A 19,444-nucleotide genomic window follows, 5' to 3' on the forward strand; every position below is an offset into this window, starting at 1 on the left:
TATAATGTAGGGTTAGGGTGGTGATATAATGTAGGTTTATGGTGGTGGTATAATGTAGGGTTAGGGTGGTGATATATCATGTAGGGTTAGGGTGGTGATACAGTTGAAGTCAGAAGTTTACATATACTTAGGTTGGAGTCATTAAAACTCGTTTTTCAACCACTCCACAAATTTCTTGTTGACAAACTAAAGTTTTGGCAAGTCGATTAGGACAGCTACTTTGTGCAACAATTGTTTACAGACAGATTATTTCACATATAATTCACTGTATCACAATTCCAGTCGGTCAGAAGTTTACATCAAAATCAAATCAAATCAAATTTTATTTGTCACATACACATGGTTAGCAGATGTTAATGCGAGTGTAGCGAAATGCTTGTGCTTCTAGTTCCGACAATGCAGTGATAACCAACAAGTAATCTAACTAACAATTCCAAAACTACTGTCTTATACACAGTGTAAGGGGATAAAGAATATGTACATAAGGATATATGAATGAGTGATGGTACAGAGCAGCATACAGTAGATGGTATCGAGTACAGTATATACATATGAGATGAGTATGTAGACAAAGTAAACAAAGTGGCATAGTTAAAGTGGCTAGTGATGCATGTATTACATAAGGATGCAGTCGATGATGTAGAGTACAGTATATACGTATGCATATGAGATGAATAATGTAGGGTAAGTAACATTATATAAGGTAGCATTGTTTAAAGTGGCTAGTGATATATTTACATCATTTCCCATCAATTCCCATTATTAAAGTGGCTGGAGTTGGGTCAGTGTCAATGACAGTGTGTTGGCAGCAGCCACTCAATGTTAGTGGTGGCTGTTTAACAGTCTGATGGCCTTGAGATAGAAGCTGTTTTTCAGTCTCTCGGTCCCAGCTTTGATGCACCTGTACTGACCTCGCCTTCTGGATGATAGCGGGGTGAACAGGCAGTGGTTCGGGTGGTTGATGTCCTTGATGATCTTTATGGCCTTCCTGTAACATTGGGTGGTGTAGGTGTCCTGGAGGGCAGGTAGTTTGCCCCCGGTGATGCGTTGTGCAGACCTCACTACCCTCTGGAGAGCCTTACGGTTGAGGGCGGAGCAGTTGCCGTACCAGGCGGTGATACAGCCCGCCAGGATGCTCTCGATTGTGCATCTGTAGAAGTTTGTGAGTGCTTTTGGTGACAAGCCGAATTTCTTCAGCCTCCTGAGGTTGAAGAGGCGCTGCTGCGCCTTCTTCACGACGCTGTCAGTGTGAGTGGACCAATTCAGTTTGTCTGTGATGTGTATGCCGAGGAACTTAAAACTTGCTACCCTCTCCACTACTGTTCCATCGATGTGGATAGGGGGTGTTCCCTCTGCTGTTTCCTGAAGTCCACAATCATCTCCTTAGTTTTGTTGACGTTGAGTGTGAGGTTATTTTCCTGACACCACACTCCGAGGGCCCTCACCTCCTCCCTGTAGGCCGTCTCGTCGTTGTTGGTAATCAAGCCTACCACTGTTGTGTCGTCCGCAAACTTGATGATTGAGTTGGAGGCGTGCGTGGCCACGCAGTCGTGGGTGAACAGGGAGTACAGGAGAGGGCTCAGAACGCACCCTTGTGGGGCCCCGTGTTGAGGATCAGCGGGAGGAGATGTTGTTGCCTACCCTCACCACCTGGGGCGGCCCGTCAGGAAGTCCAGTACCCAGTTGCACAGGGCGGGGTCGAGACCAGGGTCTCGAGCTTGATGACGAGCTTGGAGGGTACTATGGTATTGAATGCCGAGCTGTAGTCGATGAACAGCATTCTCACATAGGTATTCCTCTTGTCCAGGTGGGTTAGGGCAGTGTGCAGTGTGGTTGAGATTGCATCGTCTGTGGACCTATTTGGGCGGTAAGCAAATTGGAGTGGGTCTAGGGTGTCAGGTAGGGTGGAGGTGATATGGTCCTTGACTAGTCTCTCAAAGCACTTCATGATGACGGAAGTGAGTGCTACGGGGCGGTAGTCGTTTAGCTCAGTTACCTTAGCTTTCTTGGGAACAGGAACAATGGTGGCCCTCTTGAAGCATGTGGGAACAGCAGACTGGTATAGGGATTGATTGAATATGTCCGTAAACACACCGGCCAGCTGGTCTGCGCATGCTCTGAGGGCGCGGCTGGGGATGCCGTCTGGGCCTGCAGCCTTGCGAGGGTTAACACGTTTAAATGTCTTACTCACCTCGGCTGCAGTGAAGGAGAGAGCGCATGTTTTCGTTGCAGGCCGTGTCAGTGGCACTGTATTGTCCTCAAAGCGGGCAAAAAAGTTATTTAGTCTGCCTGGGAGCAAGACATCCTGGTCCGTGACTGGGCTGGGTTTCTTCTTGTAGTCCGTGATTGACTGTAGACCCTGCCACATGCCTCGTGTCTGAGCCGTTGAATTGAGATTCCACTTTGTCTCTGTACTGACGCTTAGCTTGTTTAATAGCCTTGCGGAGGGAATAGCTGCACTGTTTGTATTCGGTCATGTTGCCAGACACCTTGCCCTGATTAAAAGCAGTGGTTCGCGCTTTCAGTTTCACGCGAATGCTGCCATCAATCCACGGTTTCTGGTTAGGGAATGTTTTTATCGTTGCTATGGGAACGACATCTTCAACGCACGTTCTAATGAACTCGCACACCGAATCAGCGTATTCGTCAATATTTTTATCTGACGCAATACGAAACATGTCCCAGTCCACGTGATGGAAGCAGTCTTGGAGTGTGGAGTCAGCTTGGTCTGACCAGCGTTGGACAGACCTCAGCGTGGGAGCCTTTTGTTTAAGTTTCTGCCTGTAGGCAGGGATCAACAAAATGGAGTCGTGGTCAGCTTTTCCGAAAGGGGGGCGGGGCAGGGCCTTATATGCGTCGCGGAAGTTAGAGTAACAATGATCCAAGGTTTTACCACCCCTGGTTGCGCAATCGATATGCTGATAAAATTTAGGGAGTCTTGTTTTCAGATTAGCTTTGTTAAAATCCCCAGCTACAATGAATGCAGCCTCCGGATAAATGGTTTCCAGTTTGCAAAGAGTTAAATAAAGTTCGTTCAGAGCCATCGATGTGTCTGCTTGGGGGGGATATATAAGGCTGTGATTATAATCGAAGAGAATTCTCTTGGTAGATAATGCGGTCTACATTTGATTGTGAGGAATTCTAAATCAGGTGAACAGAAGGATTTGAGTTCCTGTATGTTTCCTTCATCACACCATGTCTCGTTAGTCATGAGGCATACGCCCCCGCCACTCTTCTTACCAGAAAGATGTTTGTTTCTGTCGGCGCGATGCGTGGAGAAACCCGTTGGCTGCACCGCATCGGATAGCGTCTTCCCAGTAAGCCATGTTTCCAGTCAACTAAGTTGACTGTGCTTTTAAACAGCTTGGAAAATTCCAGAAAATGATGTCATGGCTTTAGAAGCTTCTGATAGGCTAATTGACATAATTTTAGTCAATTGGAGGTGTACCTGTGGATGTATTTCAAGGCCTACCTTCAAATTCAGTGCCTCTTTGCTTGACATCATGGGAAAATCAAAATAAATCAGCCAATACCTCAGAAAAAAAATGGTAGACCTCCACAAGTCTGGTTCATCCTTGGGAGCAATTTACAAACGCCTGAAGGTACCACGTTCATCTGTACTAACAATAGTACGCACGTATAAACCCCATGGGACTACGCAGCCGTCATACCGCTCAGGAAGGAGACCCGTTCTGTCTGTTAGAGATGAACGTGCTTTGGTTCGAAAAGTGCAAATCAATCCCAGAACAACAGAAAAGGACCTTGTGAAGATGCTGGAGGAAACAGTTACAAAAGTATCAATATCCACAGTAAAACGAGTCCAATATCGACATAACTTGAAATGCCGCTCAGCAAGGAAGAAGCCACTGCTCCAAAACCGCCATAAAAAAGTCAGACTACGGTTTGCAACTGCACACAGGGACAAAGATCGTACTTTTTGGAGAAATGTCCTCTGGTCTGATGAAACAAAAATAGAACTGTTTGGCCATAATGACCATCGTTAAGTTTGGAGAAAACGGGGGAGGTTTGTAAGCCGAAGAACACCATCCCAACTGTGAAGCACGAGGGTGGCAGCATCATGTTGTGGGGGTGCTTTGCTGCAGGAGGGACTGGTGCACTTCACAAAATAGATGGCATCACGAGGAATTAAAATTATGTGGATATATTGAAGCAACATCTCAAGACATCAGTCAGGAGGGTTAGGGTGGAAGTTAAAGCTTGGTCGCAAATGGGTCTTCCAAATAGACACTGACCCCAAGTATTCTTCCAAAGTTGTGACAAAATGGCTTAAGGACAACAAAGTCAAGGTACTGGAGTGGCCATCACAAAGCCCTGACCTCTATCCTATAGACAATTTGTGGGCAGAACTGAAAAAGCGTGTGCGAGCAAGGAGGCCTACAAACCAGACTCAGTTACAACAGCTCTGTGAGGAGGAATGGGCCAAAATTTACCCAACCTATTGTGGGAAGCTTGTGGAAGGCTACCCAAAACGTTTGAGCCAAGTTAAACTATTTAAAGGCCATGCTACAAAATACTAATTGAGTGTATGTAAACTTCTGACCCACTAGGAATGTGATGAAAGAAATAAAAGCTGAAATAAATCCTTCTCTCTGCTATTATTCTCACATTTCACATTCTTAAAATAAAGTGGTGATCCTAACTGACCTAAGACAGGGAATTTTTACTCGGATTAAATGTCAGGAATTGTGAAAAATTGAGTTTAAAATGTATGTAAACTTCCGACTTCAACTGTATATATCAATGCATTATCTAAATTGCAGCCGCGAATCCGCCATAGAAAAATAAAGAACATAAGCTCGGGTAATATGGATTGCCTAACTATTGAAGCAATGAGCGAGTTGGTTTTCCATGGCCCCGGTACCCCTGGTGGGTGGAGAGTTCTCTTTTAGGATCAATGGAATGGTTGAAAAGAATCAAATAAAGAGGAGGTGCTTATGTTTGTCCTGTTACACATACAGTGGGGAGAACAAGTATTTGATACACTGCTGATTTTGCAGGTTTTCCTACTTACAAAGCATGTAGAGGTCTGTAATTTTTATCAATGGGTACACTCACAACTGTGAGAGACGGAATCTAAAATACTTATGTCATGCAATAAAATGCAAATTAATTACTTAAAAATCATACAATGTGATTTTCTGGATTTTTGTTTTAGATTCAGTCTCCCACAGTTGGAGTGTACCCATTGATAAAACATTACAGACCTCTACATGCTTTGTAAGTAGGAAAACCTGCAAAATCGGCAGATTTTTTTCAAATACTTGTTTTCCCCACTGTATGTGTAGTGTGAAATGGACATGTGTTTCTTTTGCATAGCCCACTCCCCCCCCCGAGACATCCTCAGAAAGTGGGGTTACGGCCAGAGGTCAGTCATTATTGATGGCGAACCTGGAGCAATTAAGGTTAACTGTCTTGTTCAAGGGCAGATCAACAGATATTTCACCTAGTCGGATCTGGAATTCAAACTAGCAACCTTTCGGTGACTGGCCCAATGCTGTAACCGCACCTGGGGCACAGGGCCATGCAAAAACAAATTTGCCTAAAACTCGTCTGGCCATCCTCTTTCAGCTCGAGAAAGTGGATTTCTACTGGTGCGGGCATTTAACATAAAGCCTCATGGCTCTCATTGATTAAACAACACACTGCTAAAGCCAATTTAACAATATGTCAATCAAGCGGTTTCTCTGGAGACATTAGTGTTCTGTGTGTGACCTTTACTTCCTGAAGTGCACTGGAGTGTTGTTTTTGCTTCTCGGAAGGCTTGATTAATCACTGAGCATTCTAAAAGTGCTTGATTAATCACTGAGCATTCTAAAAGTGCTTGATTAATCACTGAGCATTCTAAAAGTGCTTGATTAATCACTGAGCATTCTAAAAGTGCTTGATTAATCACTGAGCATTCTAAAAGTGCTTGATTATCACTGAGCATTCTAAAAGTGCTTGATTAATCACTGAGCATTCTAAAAGTGCTTGATTAATCACTGAGCATTCTAAAAGTGCTTGATTATCACTGAGCATTCTAAAAGTGCTTGATTAATCACTGAGCATTCTAAAAGTGCTTGATTAATCACTGAGCATTCTAAAAGTGATCTATGCCGTTTAAAGTGCTTATAATAGACTGCACTACCACTCACCCCCTCCTAACCTGCTCAACTCTGATCACTACTTCCTCTCTCTGTCAGTGTGCGTTGTGTTGTGTCATGTCGACTGCGTGGGGCCACCTCACTTCCTGCTCAGGAAGGGATGCAGAGGGCAGGCTGGTGAGCACTTCCCTCTCTCATCTGCTTGTGGGTCCATCACCATTCACGGAACTCCGGGTCCAGAAGTTAACACTCAGAATCAGTCTGACAAGAACAAGCACAGTACTAAGGCAGATACTAAGGCAAACGCATGGACCCAGACTGCCACAGTAACAGACTGCCATGGTAACAGATTGACGAGAAACGTGGAGACAATGACAAGTCAAAAGGAATTGTCAAACTACAGCATGATGTGTTGATTTTAGTCTTGTGTGTGAGGAGTTAAAATGACCACATTTCAGGAACAGTTTCCACACAAAAAAAGATGAGATCATCTCTAAATAATTGCTCCATACAATGAAAACAGATACAGTAGATTAACAAAGTCCACCCCTAGAGTATAGTTACCAGCCTTTGCATCAGCATATATTTAAAGGATCAATTTACACAAATAGAATATATTTTTATAGCCCTCAATCCCTCAAAACAAAAATAAACCACATTTAGAATAATTCGTATCACGAGAAAGAAAATATTAGAAAAGACAGAAATCAATTTGTCCAAGAAGAAAAAACCTTACAAAACAAAATGTGTATATGTGTGAATTGAACATTTTTACCCCACAGCATATTATGAAATAAACAGACCAAGCCACTTTCATTACAGGTGTCTCCATCTAAACTAGTAACCTGTTAGGGTCTTTTTCTTGCTTGAAAGCACATTCTTCCATTCCATTTGTGTTAGTAGGACTTTTTGGAAGTAATGACTTATTTTTCAACACTGGCATTTGAGTTCCAGCAGAGGGCCCCAACACATCATCCGCCCTTTCTGGCCTCAAGACCTCCCGTGTAACTCTATGCTCTTTTATTTTAGCCGGGGAATCAGAGTGACTTCTGGGTGTAGAGGGCACCAAGCCTACTGTAGCCCCTTGTTACAACCCTTCCGTATTCATTAAACATTACATTTTTGTCATTCAGCAGACGCTCTTATCCAGAGTCACTGCACAGTTTGTGTATCCATCTTAAAGGTATCTAGGTGAGACAACTACATATCACCGTCATAGTCAGTACATTTTTCCTCAATAAATGATCAAAGTTAGTAAGAAAAGAGTAGTGGTAGTGCCAGTGTCAACAAGGGTGTTAGTTAAAGATACTAAAGACGTGGGTTTTCAGAAGATGGGCAGTGACTCAGCTGTCCTGATTTTAAGGGGAACTGGAAGCTTGTTCCACCATTTGGGTACCAGGACAGAGAATAGATTTGCCTGGGATGAATGGGAGCCAGGCTCACCCTGGTATTTTTCTGTGTTGGGAAAGCTACTCAGAAAAGACAGTTTAGCAAGCTACCAATTACCTCACACTGGAAGAAGTTAAGAAAAATAGTTTACTTAACTACAGTAATTTTGAAAAGTAGTTCACTACATCCAAACTACTTTGTGAAAACGGATCATATCTAAATCTGAAATGTCAGACTACAAATTGGAAGAAGAGATCACTTTAGGGTCATATATTAACAGAATGTGTCATTTAGCCTAAACACAAAAACGATGTTTCAAGTGAGAAATGGGTTGGTCTGATGCCCAAAAATGGAAATTATGGCCTACTTCACTCATTTTATTTTAGCCAAAAATGTAGTGTGTAGTTCCAGTAGTTGGCTACACGGCTAAAACGTAGTGTGTAGTTCCAGTAGTTGGCTACACGGCTAAAACATAGTATGTAGTTCCAGTAGTTAGCTACACTGCTACATGACAACAAGTAGTGAACTACTGCAAACACTATCTTGATTTTGAATTTAGTTCCACTACCACCAAGCTACTGCAAAATGTAGTTAATTTACTAGTAATCTGGTGCAGTAGCAGACACAGGGTCAGGTACGGGGCCAGGAGCCCATGGGATGGGATCACCATGGGTACTCCTGTCCACTACCCTCCCTGTTATCCCAGCTCGTAGCAGGTCTATGGGTTTTCCCAGGAGCCTCTGCTTCATCTCATAACTTTCCTTGGAAGGTCCTACAAGGCGGAGGAGATCTCCAACCTGATTGACGAGGACAGTAGGATAAATTATATTATACTTCTGAACCAGTTGATGAATTCTAACCTGTCGGTCGCGATCGAGTGTCCATTGTGGGATTTCTTGAGTTCGTAGTCTTAAATGAAGCTTGTTGAGAAAAACCTGCAGCTTTTCCATAACCCGCTCTGGACTCTTCCCTTCAAGGAAAACATAGCGGAGGTCTGAACCTTCAGCTGGCTTAACATCCATTTGAGTTGTGTGGCCTCCAAGAATGGAATCAATGTCCTTTTTCCTGACGCACAGGGCATAACGGAGCACATCGGCGTCCGTTATGAAGAAGACCTCACTGCAAGATGGAGTCTGGGAGATGGGTTCCACTGGTTTGGGGGATGGGTTCCTCATATGGGTCAAGTTGTCCCCAACATACCCTGTTGCTTGTGGGCTGGGAAATGGGTTGCAGCGGATTGAGAATTTGGAAATGGCCCCAGAGGCATGGCTATTGAGACTGGATGGCGAAGGGCTGCTGTGGCACAGGGTGTTTGTGTCCTGGGGTAAGACCTGCTGCAGTTGGGCCTTCACTGCAGTGAACTTCTGAAAGGAGCGCTGAATGGGTAGCTGGGGAATCTCGTTCACAGGCTGGAGCACCTCCTTGCTGTCCTTGGAGAACATGCTCACATCCAGATCGGCCTTGACTGGCACGTCCACCTGCGACACACACATAACACACAAATAAAACGAGAGAAAAAATATAACTCTTCTGCAACGCTCGTTGGTCTTGGAATGACCTGCAAACGACTTGAAAACTGAAGGTAGATGGTGTTGCTTACTGAGTTTAAAGCTCTGATTGAGAAAAAAAACGTTGTTGACCACTAATTGTTTTTCATGTAAAGTATTGTATGTACATGCTGACTACTTCGTTCTGACCTGAAAATAATTAAAGGTGCAATAAAGGAAATTGTAACCATACTTTTTACAGGACATGGATTGCAATATGATGTGTCTTCTTACTACCTCAGGCGTGTCAGTGTTCCTGATTTTAAGAGGAAAGTGTTGTCCATCCACTTCTAAGACATGGGTCCGCTGCAACACACGTGCAGCCACTGCAACAGAGAGGAGAGGAAGTTAGATGAATGACATGGTTTTTACCACAAATGTACAGTGGGGCAAAAAAGTATTTAGTTAGCCACCAATTGTGCAAGTTCTCCCACTTAAAAAGATGAGAGAGGCCTGTAATTTTCATCATAGGTACACTTCAACTATGACAAACAAAATAGGTGACAGGTGTCTTTTATACTGATAACAAGTTCAAACAGGTGCCATTAATACAGGTAACGAGTGGAGGACAGAGGAGCCTCTTAAAGAAGAAGTTACAGGTCTGTGAGAGCCAGAAATCTTGCTTGTTTGTTGGTGACCAAATACTTATTTTCCACCATAATTTGCAAATAAATTCATTAAAAATCCTACAATGTGATTTTCTGGATTTTCTTTTCTCATTTTGTCTGTCATAGTTGAAGTGTACCTATGATGAAAATTACAGGCCTCTCTCATCTTTTTAAGTGGGAGAACTTGCACAATTGGTGGCTGACTAAATACTTTTTTGCCCCACTGTATCCATATATTCTGTAGCAAATAGTACATTATCACAAACTAATATTAGACTATGTGTACCTAAAAAAAAATAGATATCTGTAGTTTCATCCATTTGATAAGCCTACCTTCTGGATCCTCAAACACGACAAAGGCCTATCCTGGGCTGTAGGATGGAAACTGTACTCTCTTTACCTCTCCTCCCCCGTTCCCTGGTCGTTGGAAGTGTATTGTGAGCTTGTCAACCATTCTAACAGAGGCAAGGATATCGTCGGGGACGCCAAGCACCTCCACGGCTGTTCCCTCCATGACAATACTGGGGAAAGGGCATAGAGGTGAGCAATGACCACAGGTGACACCACCTCAGGTTGTAGCAGTCTTATTGGCTGAATGTGATATGCAACATCTGGGACTAGCATTAGCTAATCCAGCATGGAGGTGAAAATGGTGTTTCATAAAGAGAACATGCATATTTTCCTACATTCTCCACATTAACTAGTTAAGGAGGAAATGGATGGCTTTGCAGCCTGAATGGAGAATGTTTACCACCCGGTCCACAGGGGATACGTAGGGCCCTATAAAATCTGTTTCATAAAGAAAGCATGCATATTTTCCCACATTCTCCACATTAACTAGTTAAGGAGGAAATGGATGGCTTTGCAGCCTGAATGGAGAATGTTTACCACCCGGTCCACAGGGGATACGTAGGGCCCTATAAAATCTGTTTCATTTTTTTGCCTGATTCCGTTTAGTTTTTCCCCCCAAATTCCATTTCGTCTTTCCAGATTTCCGTTTCCCCCGAATAGTTTCAGGTTTCAAAAAGAAAACATTTCAGAATTTAATGTTCTAAGTCCATAACAATGTTTAAACCACATATGGAGACCATTTTAAAGGTCTGGGGGAAAGTATAAAGACATTTTAATGTTTTTGCGTGCAAGTGTGCACCAGGAAGAGACCATTGTTTGGCTAAAGCAGTATTTCTGTAGCACTCATATGGTTGCAGAGTTCGTAAAATGACCACCTGGTTTGAAGCAAATAATCATTCTGCCAGGTAGGCATAGGCTACTTTTTAATTAACATTCATTTCAGAAGGTTTTTGGGAAAACCTTTCCGTTTCTAACAGAAGGTTATCATTAGAATCGTCGCTAACGGATATGCAAAGTGTAGACAAGTGTGCAAATACCCACAGACCGGGGCATTCTTGTGACTTACTTCGCATATGAATGCATTTTCCAATAAGTCCAATTTGTTTTTGTTGATTTCCTACAAAGTTAAAAAAAATATATATATATTGTTGAATTCTATTTTAATGTCTGGATTATATGATTCTGTCCACAATGTGGATGTTATAGTGCCCTAGATATGAGTGTATAGCCGGCTGCATAAGTTCCATTTGGACGGTAAGATGAAACAACTCAATATCGCAATCTGCCGGCCTCTCACGGAGTTGAGAGCAGACTAGAGTTTTTTAAATGTTTTATTAACCTCTGACTCCTTTGAGTTGCTATGCGTCAATAACTAGTGATGGACACGAATCATTCTGAAGCATTGAGGTTTTTCAGAGAATTGTGTCAAATAGGTTCACTTTGATCAACACAGTATACACTAGTGGCACCTGCTGGTCAAAAGAATTTAGAGCAGCCATATTATTATAGATGATGTCCCACGCCCCGTAGCGTGTCCGCAGCATAGCCTTTTTGCCTTCTACCAGAGTAGAAGAGGGAGGCCCAACTCGGCGGAAAATCTGTCTCCCTCCGGCAGGAGGCGTTTTGCCCACCAAACAAGGAGCTTTTGTATGCAGGTCAATGAGAGTGTGTCGAACTAAAAAATGTATGGCTTATTTGCTACATGAGGTAAATTTGACTGAATAGAAGTTTCGTAATGCTTAAGTTGTTACGAGTGTACTGATATAAGTAGGACACGTGACATCCCGGCAACTTTGAGAAAAAACACTTTATATTGGAGTTGTCTCGAGATGGCTATGCATATTCATGACATGAGGCTAGTAGCATAGCATCTCTCGGGTTGACGTCAACAACCCTCATCGAATATTCCAAATGTATCCACCAATCCAAAGAAAGGATAGGCGGGAGCAACACCGCTTTGTGGACAACGACTCCCATTGTTTTTTAAAACATTACTTTAAAAATGTAACATTAACCTAATAAAACATTTGTTGTGGGAATGACGAGCAGTAGGCCTAATACATTATCACAGCATATTGGCTATGTGCCTGGCCTGGTAATATTGTTCTTCTCAGACCATATTATATTTTAAAACTCAAGCTTTGATAACAAAATAGATCAGTTGGTGTAGCACTTGCAAGGCACAGCTGAGCATACATTTAAATAATTTGCTTTTTTATTTTACTGGACTGATGGTACCTCCTGCATCTGTCATGGTGCTTTCAAGACAACTCAACAGGTCAAATCATGACGTCAGTGATCTGCAGGTCGGAAAGTCAGAGCTCTAGAAAAATGCCTGAGTTTCCGACATGGAATTCTGAGTTGGATGACCATTCAAAACGATGGTCATCCAAGTTCCCAGTTGTCTTGAACGCACTGAATGTAGACCGCATTATCTTCCAAGAGAATTCTCCTCGATTATAATCACAGCCGTATATATCCCCCCAAGCAGACACATCGATGGCTCTGAACGAACTTTATTTAACTCTTTGCAAACTGGAAACCATTTATCCGGAGGCTGCATTTATTGTAGCTGGGGATTTTAACAAAGCTAATCTGAAAACAAGACTCCCTAAATTTTACCAGCATATCGATTGCGCAACCAGGGGTGGTAAAACCTTGGATCATTGTTACTCTAACTTCCGCGACGCATATAAGGCCCTGCCCCGCCCCCCTTTCGGAAAAGCTGACCACGACTCCATTTTGCTGATCCCTGCCTACAGGCAGAAACCAAAACAAGAGGCTCCCACGCTGAGGTCTGTCCAACGCTGGTCAGACCAAGCTGACTCCACACTCCAAGACTGCTTCCATCACGTGGACTGGGACATGTTTCGTATTGCGTCAGATGGAAATATTGACGAATACGCTGATTCGGTGTGCGAGTTCATTAGAACGTGCGTCGAAGATGTCGTTCCCATAGCAACGATAAAAACATTCCCAAACCAGAAACCGTGGATTGATGGCAGCATTCGCGTGAAACTGAAAGCGCGAACCACTGCTTTTAATCAGGGCAAGGTGTCTGGTAATATGTCCGAATATAAACAATGCAGCTATTCCCTCCGGAAGGCTATTAAACAAGCTAAGCGTCAGTACAGAGACAAAGTGGAATCTCAATTCAATGGCTCAGACACAAGAGGCATGTGGCAGGGTCTACAGTCAATCACGGACTACAAGAAGAAACCCAGCCCAGTCACGGACCAGGATGTCTTGCTCCCAGGCAGACTAAATAACTTTTTGCCCGCTTTGAGGACAATACAGTGCCACTGACACGGCCTGCAACGAAAACATGCGGTCTCTCCTTCACTGCAGCCGAGGTGAGTAAGACATTTAAACGTGTTAACCCTCGCAAGGCTGCAGGCCCAGACGGCATCCCCAGCCGCCCTCAGAGCATGCGCAGACCAGCTGGCCGGTGTGTTTACGGACATATTCAATCAATCCCTATACCAGTCTGCTGTTCCCACATGCTTCAAGAGGGCCACCATTGTTCCTGTTCCCAAGAAAGCTAAGGTAACTGAGCTAAACGACTACCGCCCGTAGCACTCACTTCCGTCATCATGAAGTGCTTTGAGAGACTAGTCAAGGACCATATCACCTCCACCCTACCTGACACCCTAGACCCACTCCAATTTGCTTACCGCCCAAATAGGTCCACAGACGATGCAATCTCAACCACACTGCACACTGCCCTAACCCACCTGGACAAGAGGAATACCTATGTGAGAATGCTGTTCATCGACTACAGCTCGGCATTCAATACCATAGTACCCTCCAAGCTCGTCATCAAGCTCGAGACCCTGGGTCTCGACCCCGCCCTGTGCAACTGGGTACTGGACTTCCTGACGGGCCGCCCACAGGTGGTGAGGGTAGGCAACAACATCTCCTCCCCGCTGATCCTCAACACGGGGGCCCCACAAGGGTGCGTTCTGAGCCCTCTCCTGTACTCCCTGTTCACCCACGACTGCGTGGCCATGCACGCCTCCAACTCAATCATCAAGTTTGCGGACGACACAACAGTGGTAGGCTTGATTACCAACAACGACGAGACGGCCTACAGGGAGGAGGTGAGGGCCCTCGGAGTGTGGTGTCAGGAAAATAACCTCACACTCAACGTCAACAAAACTAAGGAGATGATTGTGGACTTCAGGAAACAGCAGAGGGAACACCCCCTATCCACATCGATGGATCAGTAGTGGAGAGGGTAGCAAGTTTTAAGTTCCTCGGCATACACATCACAGACAAACTGAATTGGTCCACTCACACTGACAGCGTCGTGAAGAAGGCGCAGCAGCGCCTCTTCAACCTCAGGAGGCTGAAGAAATTCGGCTTGTCACCAAAAGCACTCACAAACTTCTACAGATGCACAATCGAGAGCATCCTGGCGGGCTGTATCACCGCCTGGTACGGCAACTGCTCCGCCCTCAACCGTAAGGCTCTCCAGAGGGTAGTGAGGTCTGCACAACGCATCACCGGGGGCAAACTACCTGCCCTCCAGGACACCTACACCACCCGATGTTACAGGAAGGCCATAAAGATCATCAAGGACATCAACCACCGAACCACTGCCTGTTCACCCCGCTATCATCCAGAAGGCGAGGTCAGTACAGGTGCATCAAAGCTGGGACCGAGAGACTGAAAAACAGCTTCTATCTCAAGGCCATCAGACTGTTAAACAGCCACCACTAACATTGAGTGGCTGCTGCCAACACACTGTCATTGACACTGACCCAACTCCAGCCACTTTAATAATGGGAATTGATGGGAAATGATGTAAATATATCACTAGCCACTTTAAACAATGCTACCTTATATAATGTTACTTACCCTACATTATTCATCTCATATGCATATGTATATACTGTACTCTAGATCATCGACTGCATTCTTATGTCACTAGCCACTTTAACTATGCCACTTTGTTTACTTTGTCTACATACTCATCTCATATGTATATACTGTACTCGATACCATCTACTGTATGCTGCTCTGTACCATCACTCATTCATATATCCTTATGTACATATTCCTTATCCCCTTACACTGTGTATAAGACAGTAGTTTTGGAATTGTTAGTTAGATTACTTGTTGGTTATCACTGCATTGTCGGAACTAGAAGCACAAGCATTTCGCTACACTCGCATTAACATCTGCTAACCATGTGTATGTGACAAATAAAATTTGATTTGATTTGATTCGGGAAGTCTGAGATTTCAGAGTAAAGAGTTCAGTTGTTTTGAACATGGCCTTATTCTCAGTGGAGGGAGGGAGCAAGAGAGCAGCAGAGGGTCCATCTCTCATGGTCCCTGCTCTCTCATTCCTTTCCTCTGGTGAGACTGACCAGAGAGAGGGGACAGACACGCCATCAGGTGGAAGACTATCTCGAGTCGTACCGCATAACCAATATGCTTGCATAAATTCATGTTGTTCCTATGACCAGAGAAAGTGATATTCCTCCATATTAAAATAATAATAAATAGGGCTATCGTTACACTTGTCTACTCATTCATTGCACCTGCAGCGCGATTGGGAGAAGGGCGTTTTATGTTTTGTAATAATGTTGAATAAAAACAGTGACAGCGGTGAAAAAAATAATAAACATACATATAACATCTTATCAACTTTGACAGTCTCTCTCTGGTCATGGTTTTAAAAGTTATGAAAATCTCACGTAGGCTAGTATCAAAATGTTCTGTGGCCGGGGAAGCTGTAGGCAAGGTGAGCTATCAAATTGGTCAGCGCAGTAGGTCGCACTTGATTTAGCCACAGATCTCTCGGTCCACAGATCTCCCAGTCCGCCATGTTCCCCTTTTCAGACAAATGAAATGGTACAAAATGGGAACACTTTGCGCAGAGCTTCTGAATCAAGTGAAAACCTACTGCCAACAGTGCAACATCCATTTTAAAAAGTAATGCCTTGAAGATAGACCAGTTGGACTGGTTGGTGACCACTGGACTATGCCTCAATCACGCACTAGTCAGAAATAGGGAACTCTGACATTTCTCACTGGTTGTAGTTATACACGTGCAGTGTTCAACCAGTTAGCAAGTCGAATATTTTCAAGTATCCTAGTTCCGACTAGCACGTGAACACGGCAACTGTTTCGAAGTACACTGCTTAGCGATCAAGACACATGCCTTGGAGCTCCGGCATCAAACGTACCATCACTAGTCAATACTAGAGGTTGAACGATTCATCGGAATGGCCGATTAATTAGGGCCCATTTCAAGTTTTCAGAACAATCGGTAATCGGCATTTTTGGACACCGATTGTGGCCGATTACATTGCATTCCACGAGGAGACTGCGTGGCAGGCTGACTACCAGTTATGCGAGTGCAGCAAGGAGCCAAGGTAAGGTGCTAGCTAGCATTAAACGTATCTTATAAAAAACGACCAATCACTAATCACTAGTTAACTACACATGGTTGATGATATTACTAGTTTATCTAGCTTGTCCTGTGTTGCATATAATCGATGCGGTGCCTGTTAATTTATCATCGAATCACAGCCTACTTCGCCAAACAGGTGATTTAACAAGCGCATTCGCGAAAAAAGCACTGTCGTTGCACCAATGTGTACCTAACCATAAACATCAACGCCTTTCTTAAAATCAATACACAAGTATATATTTTTAAACCTGCATATTTAGTTAATATTGTCCTCTAACATGAATTTCTAGGGCCTTCTCTTCTCACTTCTCTTGCGTTCTGTGCAACAGAGTCAGGATATATGCAGCAGTTTGGGCCGCCTGGCTCGTTGCGAACTGTGTGAGGACTATTTCTTCCTAACAAAGACAGTCAACTTCACCAAACGGGGGATGATTTAACAAAAGAGTATTTGAGAAAAAAGCACAATCGTTGCATGAATGTACTTAACCATAAACATCAATGTCTTTCTTAAAATCAATACACAAGTATATATTTTTTTAAACCTGCATATTTAGTTAAAAGAAATTCATGTTAGCAAGCAATATTAAACTAGGGAAATTGTGTCACTTCTCTTGCGTTCATTGCACGCAGAGTCAGGGTATATGCAACAGTTTGGGCCGCCTGGCTCGTTGAGAACTAATTTGCCAGAATTTTACGTAATTATGACATAACATTGAAGGTTGTGCAATGTAACAGGAATATTTAGACTTATGGATGCCACCCGTTAGATAAAATACGGAACGGTTCCGTATTTCAATGAAAGAATAAACGTTGTTTTCGAAATGATCGTTTCCGGATTTGACCATATTAATGACCAAAGGGTCGTATTTCTGTGTGTTATTATGTTATAATTAAGTCTATGATTTGATATTTGATAGAGCAGTCTGACTGAGCGGTGGTAGGCAGCAGCAGGCTCGTAAGCATTCATTCAAACAGCACTTTTGTGCGTTTGCCAGCAGCTCTTCGCTGTGCTTCAAGCATTGCGCTGTTTATGACTTCTGCACTGTTGGAGCGAAGAACACAAGCATTTTGCTACACCCATAATAACATCTGATAAACATCTGTATGCGACCAATACAATTTGATTTGAGTGGTAGAGGAAGATGGGTACAGGGTGAGGGATCCTGAGAGGATTCCTGTGAGTAGGCAGAGACCAAGAGAGAGTGGTAGAGGGAGATGGGTACAGGGTGAGGGATCCTGAGAGGATTCCTGTGAGTAGGCAGAGACCAAGAGAGAGTGGTAGAGGGAGATGGGTACAGGGTGAGGGATCCTGAGAGGATTCCTGTGAGTAGGCAGAGACCAAGAGAGAGTGGTAGAGGGAGATGGGTACAGGGTGAGGGATCCTGAGAGGATTCCTGTGAGTAGGCAGAGACCAAGAGAGAGTGGTAGAGGGAGATGGGTACAGGGTGAGGGATCCTGAGAGGATTCCTGTGAGTAGCATAGACCAAGAGAGTGATGGGAAGAGGGAGATGGGTCAGTAAGGTGGGATCCTGAGAGGATTCCTGTGAGTAGGCAGAGACCATGGTAGAGGGAGATGGGTCAGGGTGAGGGATCCTGAGAGGATTCCTGTGAGTAGGCAGAGACCAAGAGAGAGTGGTAGAGGGAGATGGGTACAGGGTGAGGGATCCTGAGAGGATTCCTGTGAGTAGCATAGACCAAGAGAGTGATGGGAAGAGTATGTGCTTCAGTAAGGTGGGCTTTTTAGCATTCATAGCCATGGTTGTCAATTATACTGCAGAAATGGATCAGAAGTGACAGAAAATAGAAGTTGTGGAGGCAGTAGCTGAGAGGTACTCGGGATTGTGAGGATTTACTGCAGAACAGCTGCTTTGGGTGTTGAGTGGTAAGTGGTCTGTCCTCTCAGACTATCGGTCTGGAGTAGTATTAGATCGGGTTAAATAGTGGAAGGTGTGGTGTTTTTTGTTGTTGTTGTGAGGGCTATTAGTTGGCAGGGCAATTTTCCTTGTTTCCAATGTTGTATTACCATAACAAAAATGTAACGTAGGTAGGTCGTGAATGGCATCACACACCAGTACAGTAGGTGGCGGTGTCCATACGACTAAACGTTGGATGCGATCCACCAACCAAATCCTAAAGAAGTACAGCTGTGGTTTATTTGATTGAATAACGTTTTATTAAAATGTATGGATTTCAGCAAACAAAGCACGGCACGCAAAAACATACAATAGGTACACAGTAAGGGTTTTAGAATGTTTAAAAAAATAAGTATCGACGCTTTGCAACTAGAAAGACCATAAACAAACTGGTCTGTGGTACTTGGCAATGTAAAGTGAAGAACTGGAATGTAACTGAAAAAGTAATTATTGACAGTACGAAATATTCAATTGACAGCACGCAATATTATTGCATTAAATTAACTGTGTATGGATGTGAGTTATCTACGTTTTCTCAATCAATGTGATTTGTTTAGGTTTGGCAATATTGTAATCCGATTTCCAATTTCCCTCTCTCGTTTTTCACTAAGAAAACACTGAAAATATACTTGATGTAAATTATTATGCATTAACAGCAAACATGTTTTTATTTTCCTTCAAAATGTTGTCATTTGAATCAAACTTACCTATATCGGGTTGTCGGTTTGTTCAAAATAAGGTCGTCACCACTGAAGTATGGTCGTACTATGCATTTCGAGAAAAAAGTTGTTAGCGTCACGCATAGACTGATGCCGCGTTCAAATGCTAATCGAACTAGGAAACTCGTACATTTCCGACTTGTTATCCGTTGACGCGGGCACGTGTATAAGTATAGCCAGTTAGCAACTCGGAAATTTCAGAGTGAACGCGGCAGAGTCTATGGCGTTGCTGCTGACAACCTTTCACTTTCGATTCTCTCGAAATGCACAGGGACACCATACCTCCTCCTTCTTCCTCTATTTCTTTAAGTTATATTGGCGAATCGCAACCAACTGACAGGTGTTTACACCGAAATCTACTGCACTGGAGTGTGAGGCCAGTCACTCCCT

At 43.6% G+C, this 19,444-nt stretch overlaps 1 protein-coding gene across 1 annotated transcript; it reads right to left on the bottom strand.

The window, feature by feature from the left end:
* Nucleotides 1–6,491: 6,491 nt before the first annotated feature.
* LOC115115173 (RNA-binding protein 43-like) lies at nucleotides 6,492–19,263 on the bottom strand. The gene is given in 4 exon segments (XM_029643662.2): nucleotides 6,492–8,971; nucleotides 9,278–9,366; nucleotides 9,982–10,169; nucleotides 19,043–19,263. Coding segments are annotated over 3 exon segments (1,149 nt in total). The 5' UTR covers nucleotides 10,163–10,169; nucleotides 19,043–19,263; the 3' UTR covers nucleotides 6,492–8,092.
* Nucleotides 19,264–19,444: the final 181 nt, after the last annotated feature.

This window comes from Oncorhynchus nerka, linkage group LG4 (genome assembly GCF_034236695.1).
Source record: "Oncorhynchus nerka isolate Pitt River linkage group LG4, Oner_Uvic_2.0, whole genome shotgun sequence".
Lineage (NCBI taxonomy): Eukaryota > Metazoa > Chordata > Actinopteri > Salmoniformes > Salmonidae > Oncorhynchus > Oncorhynchus nerka.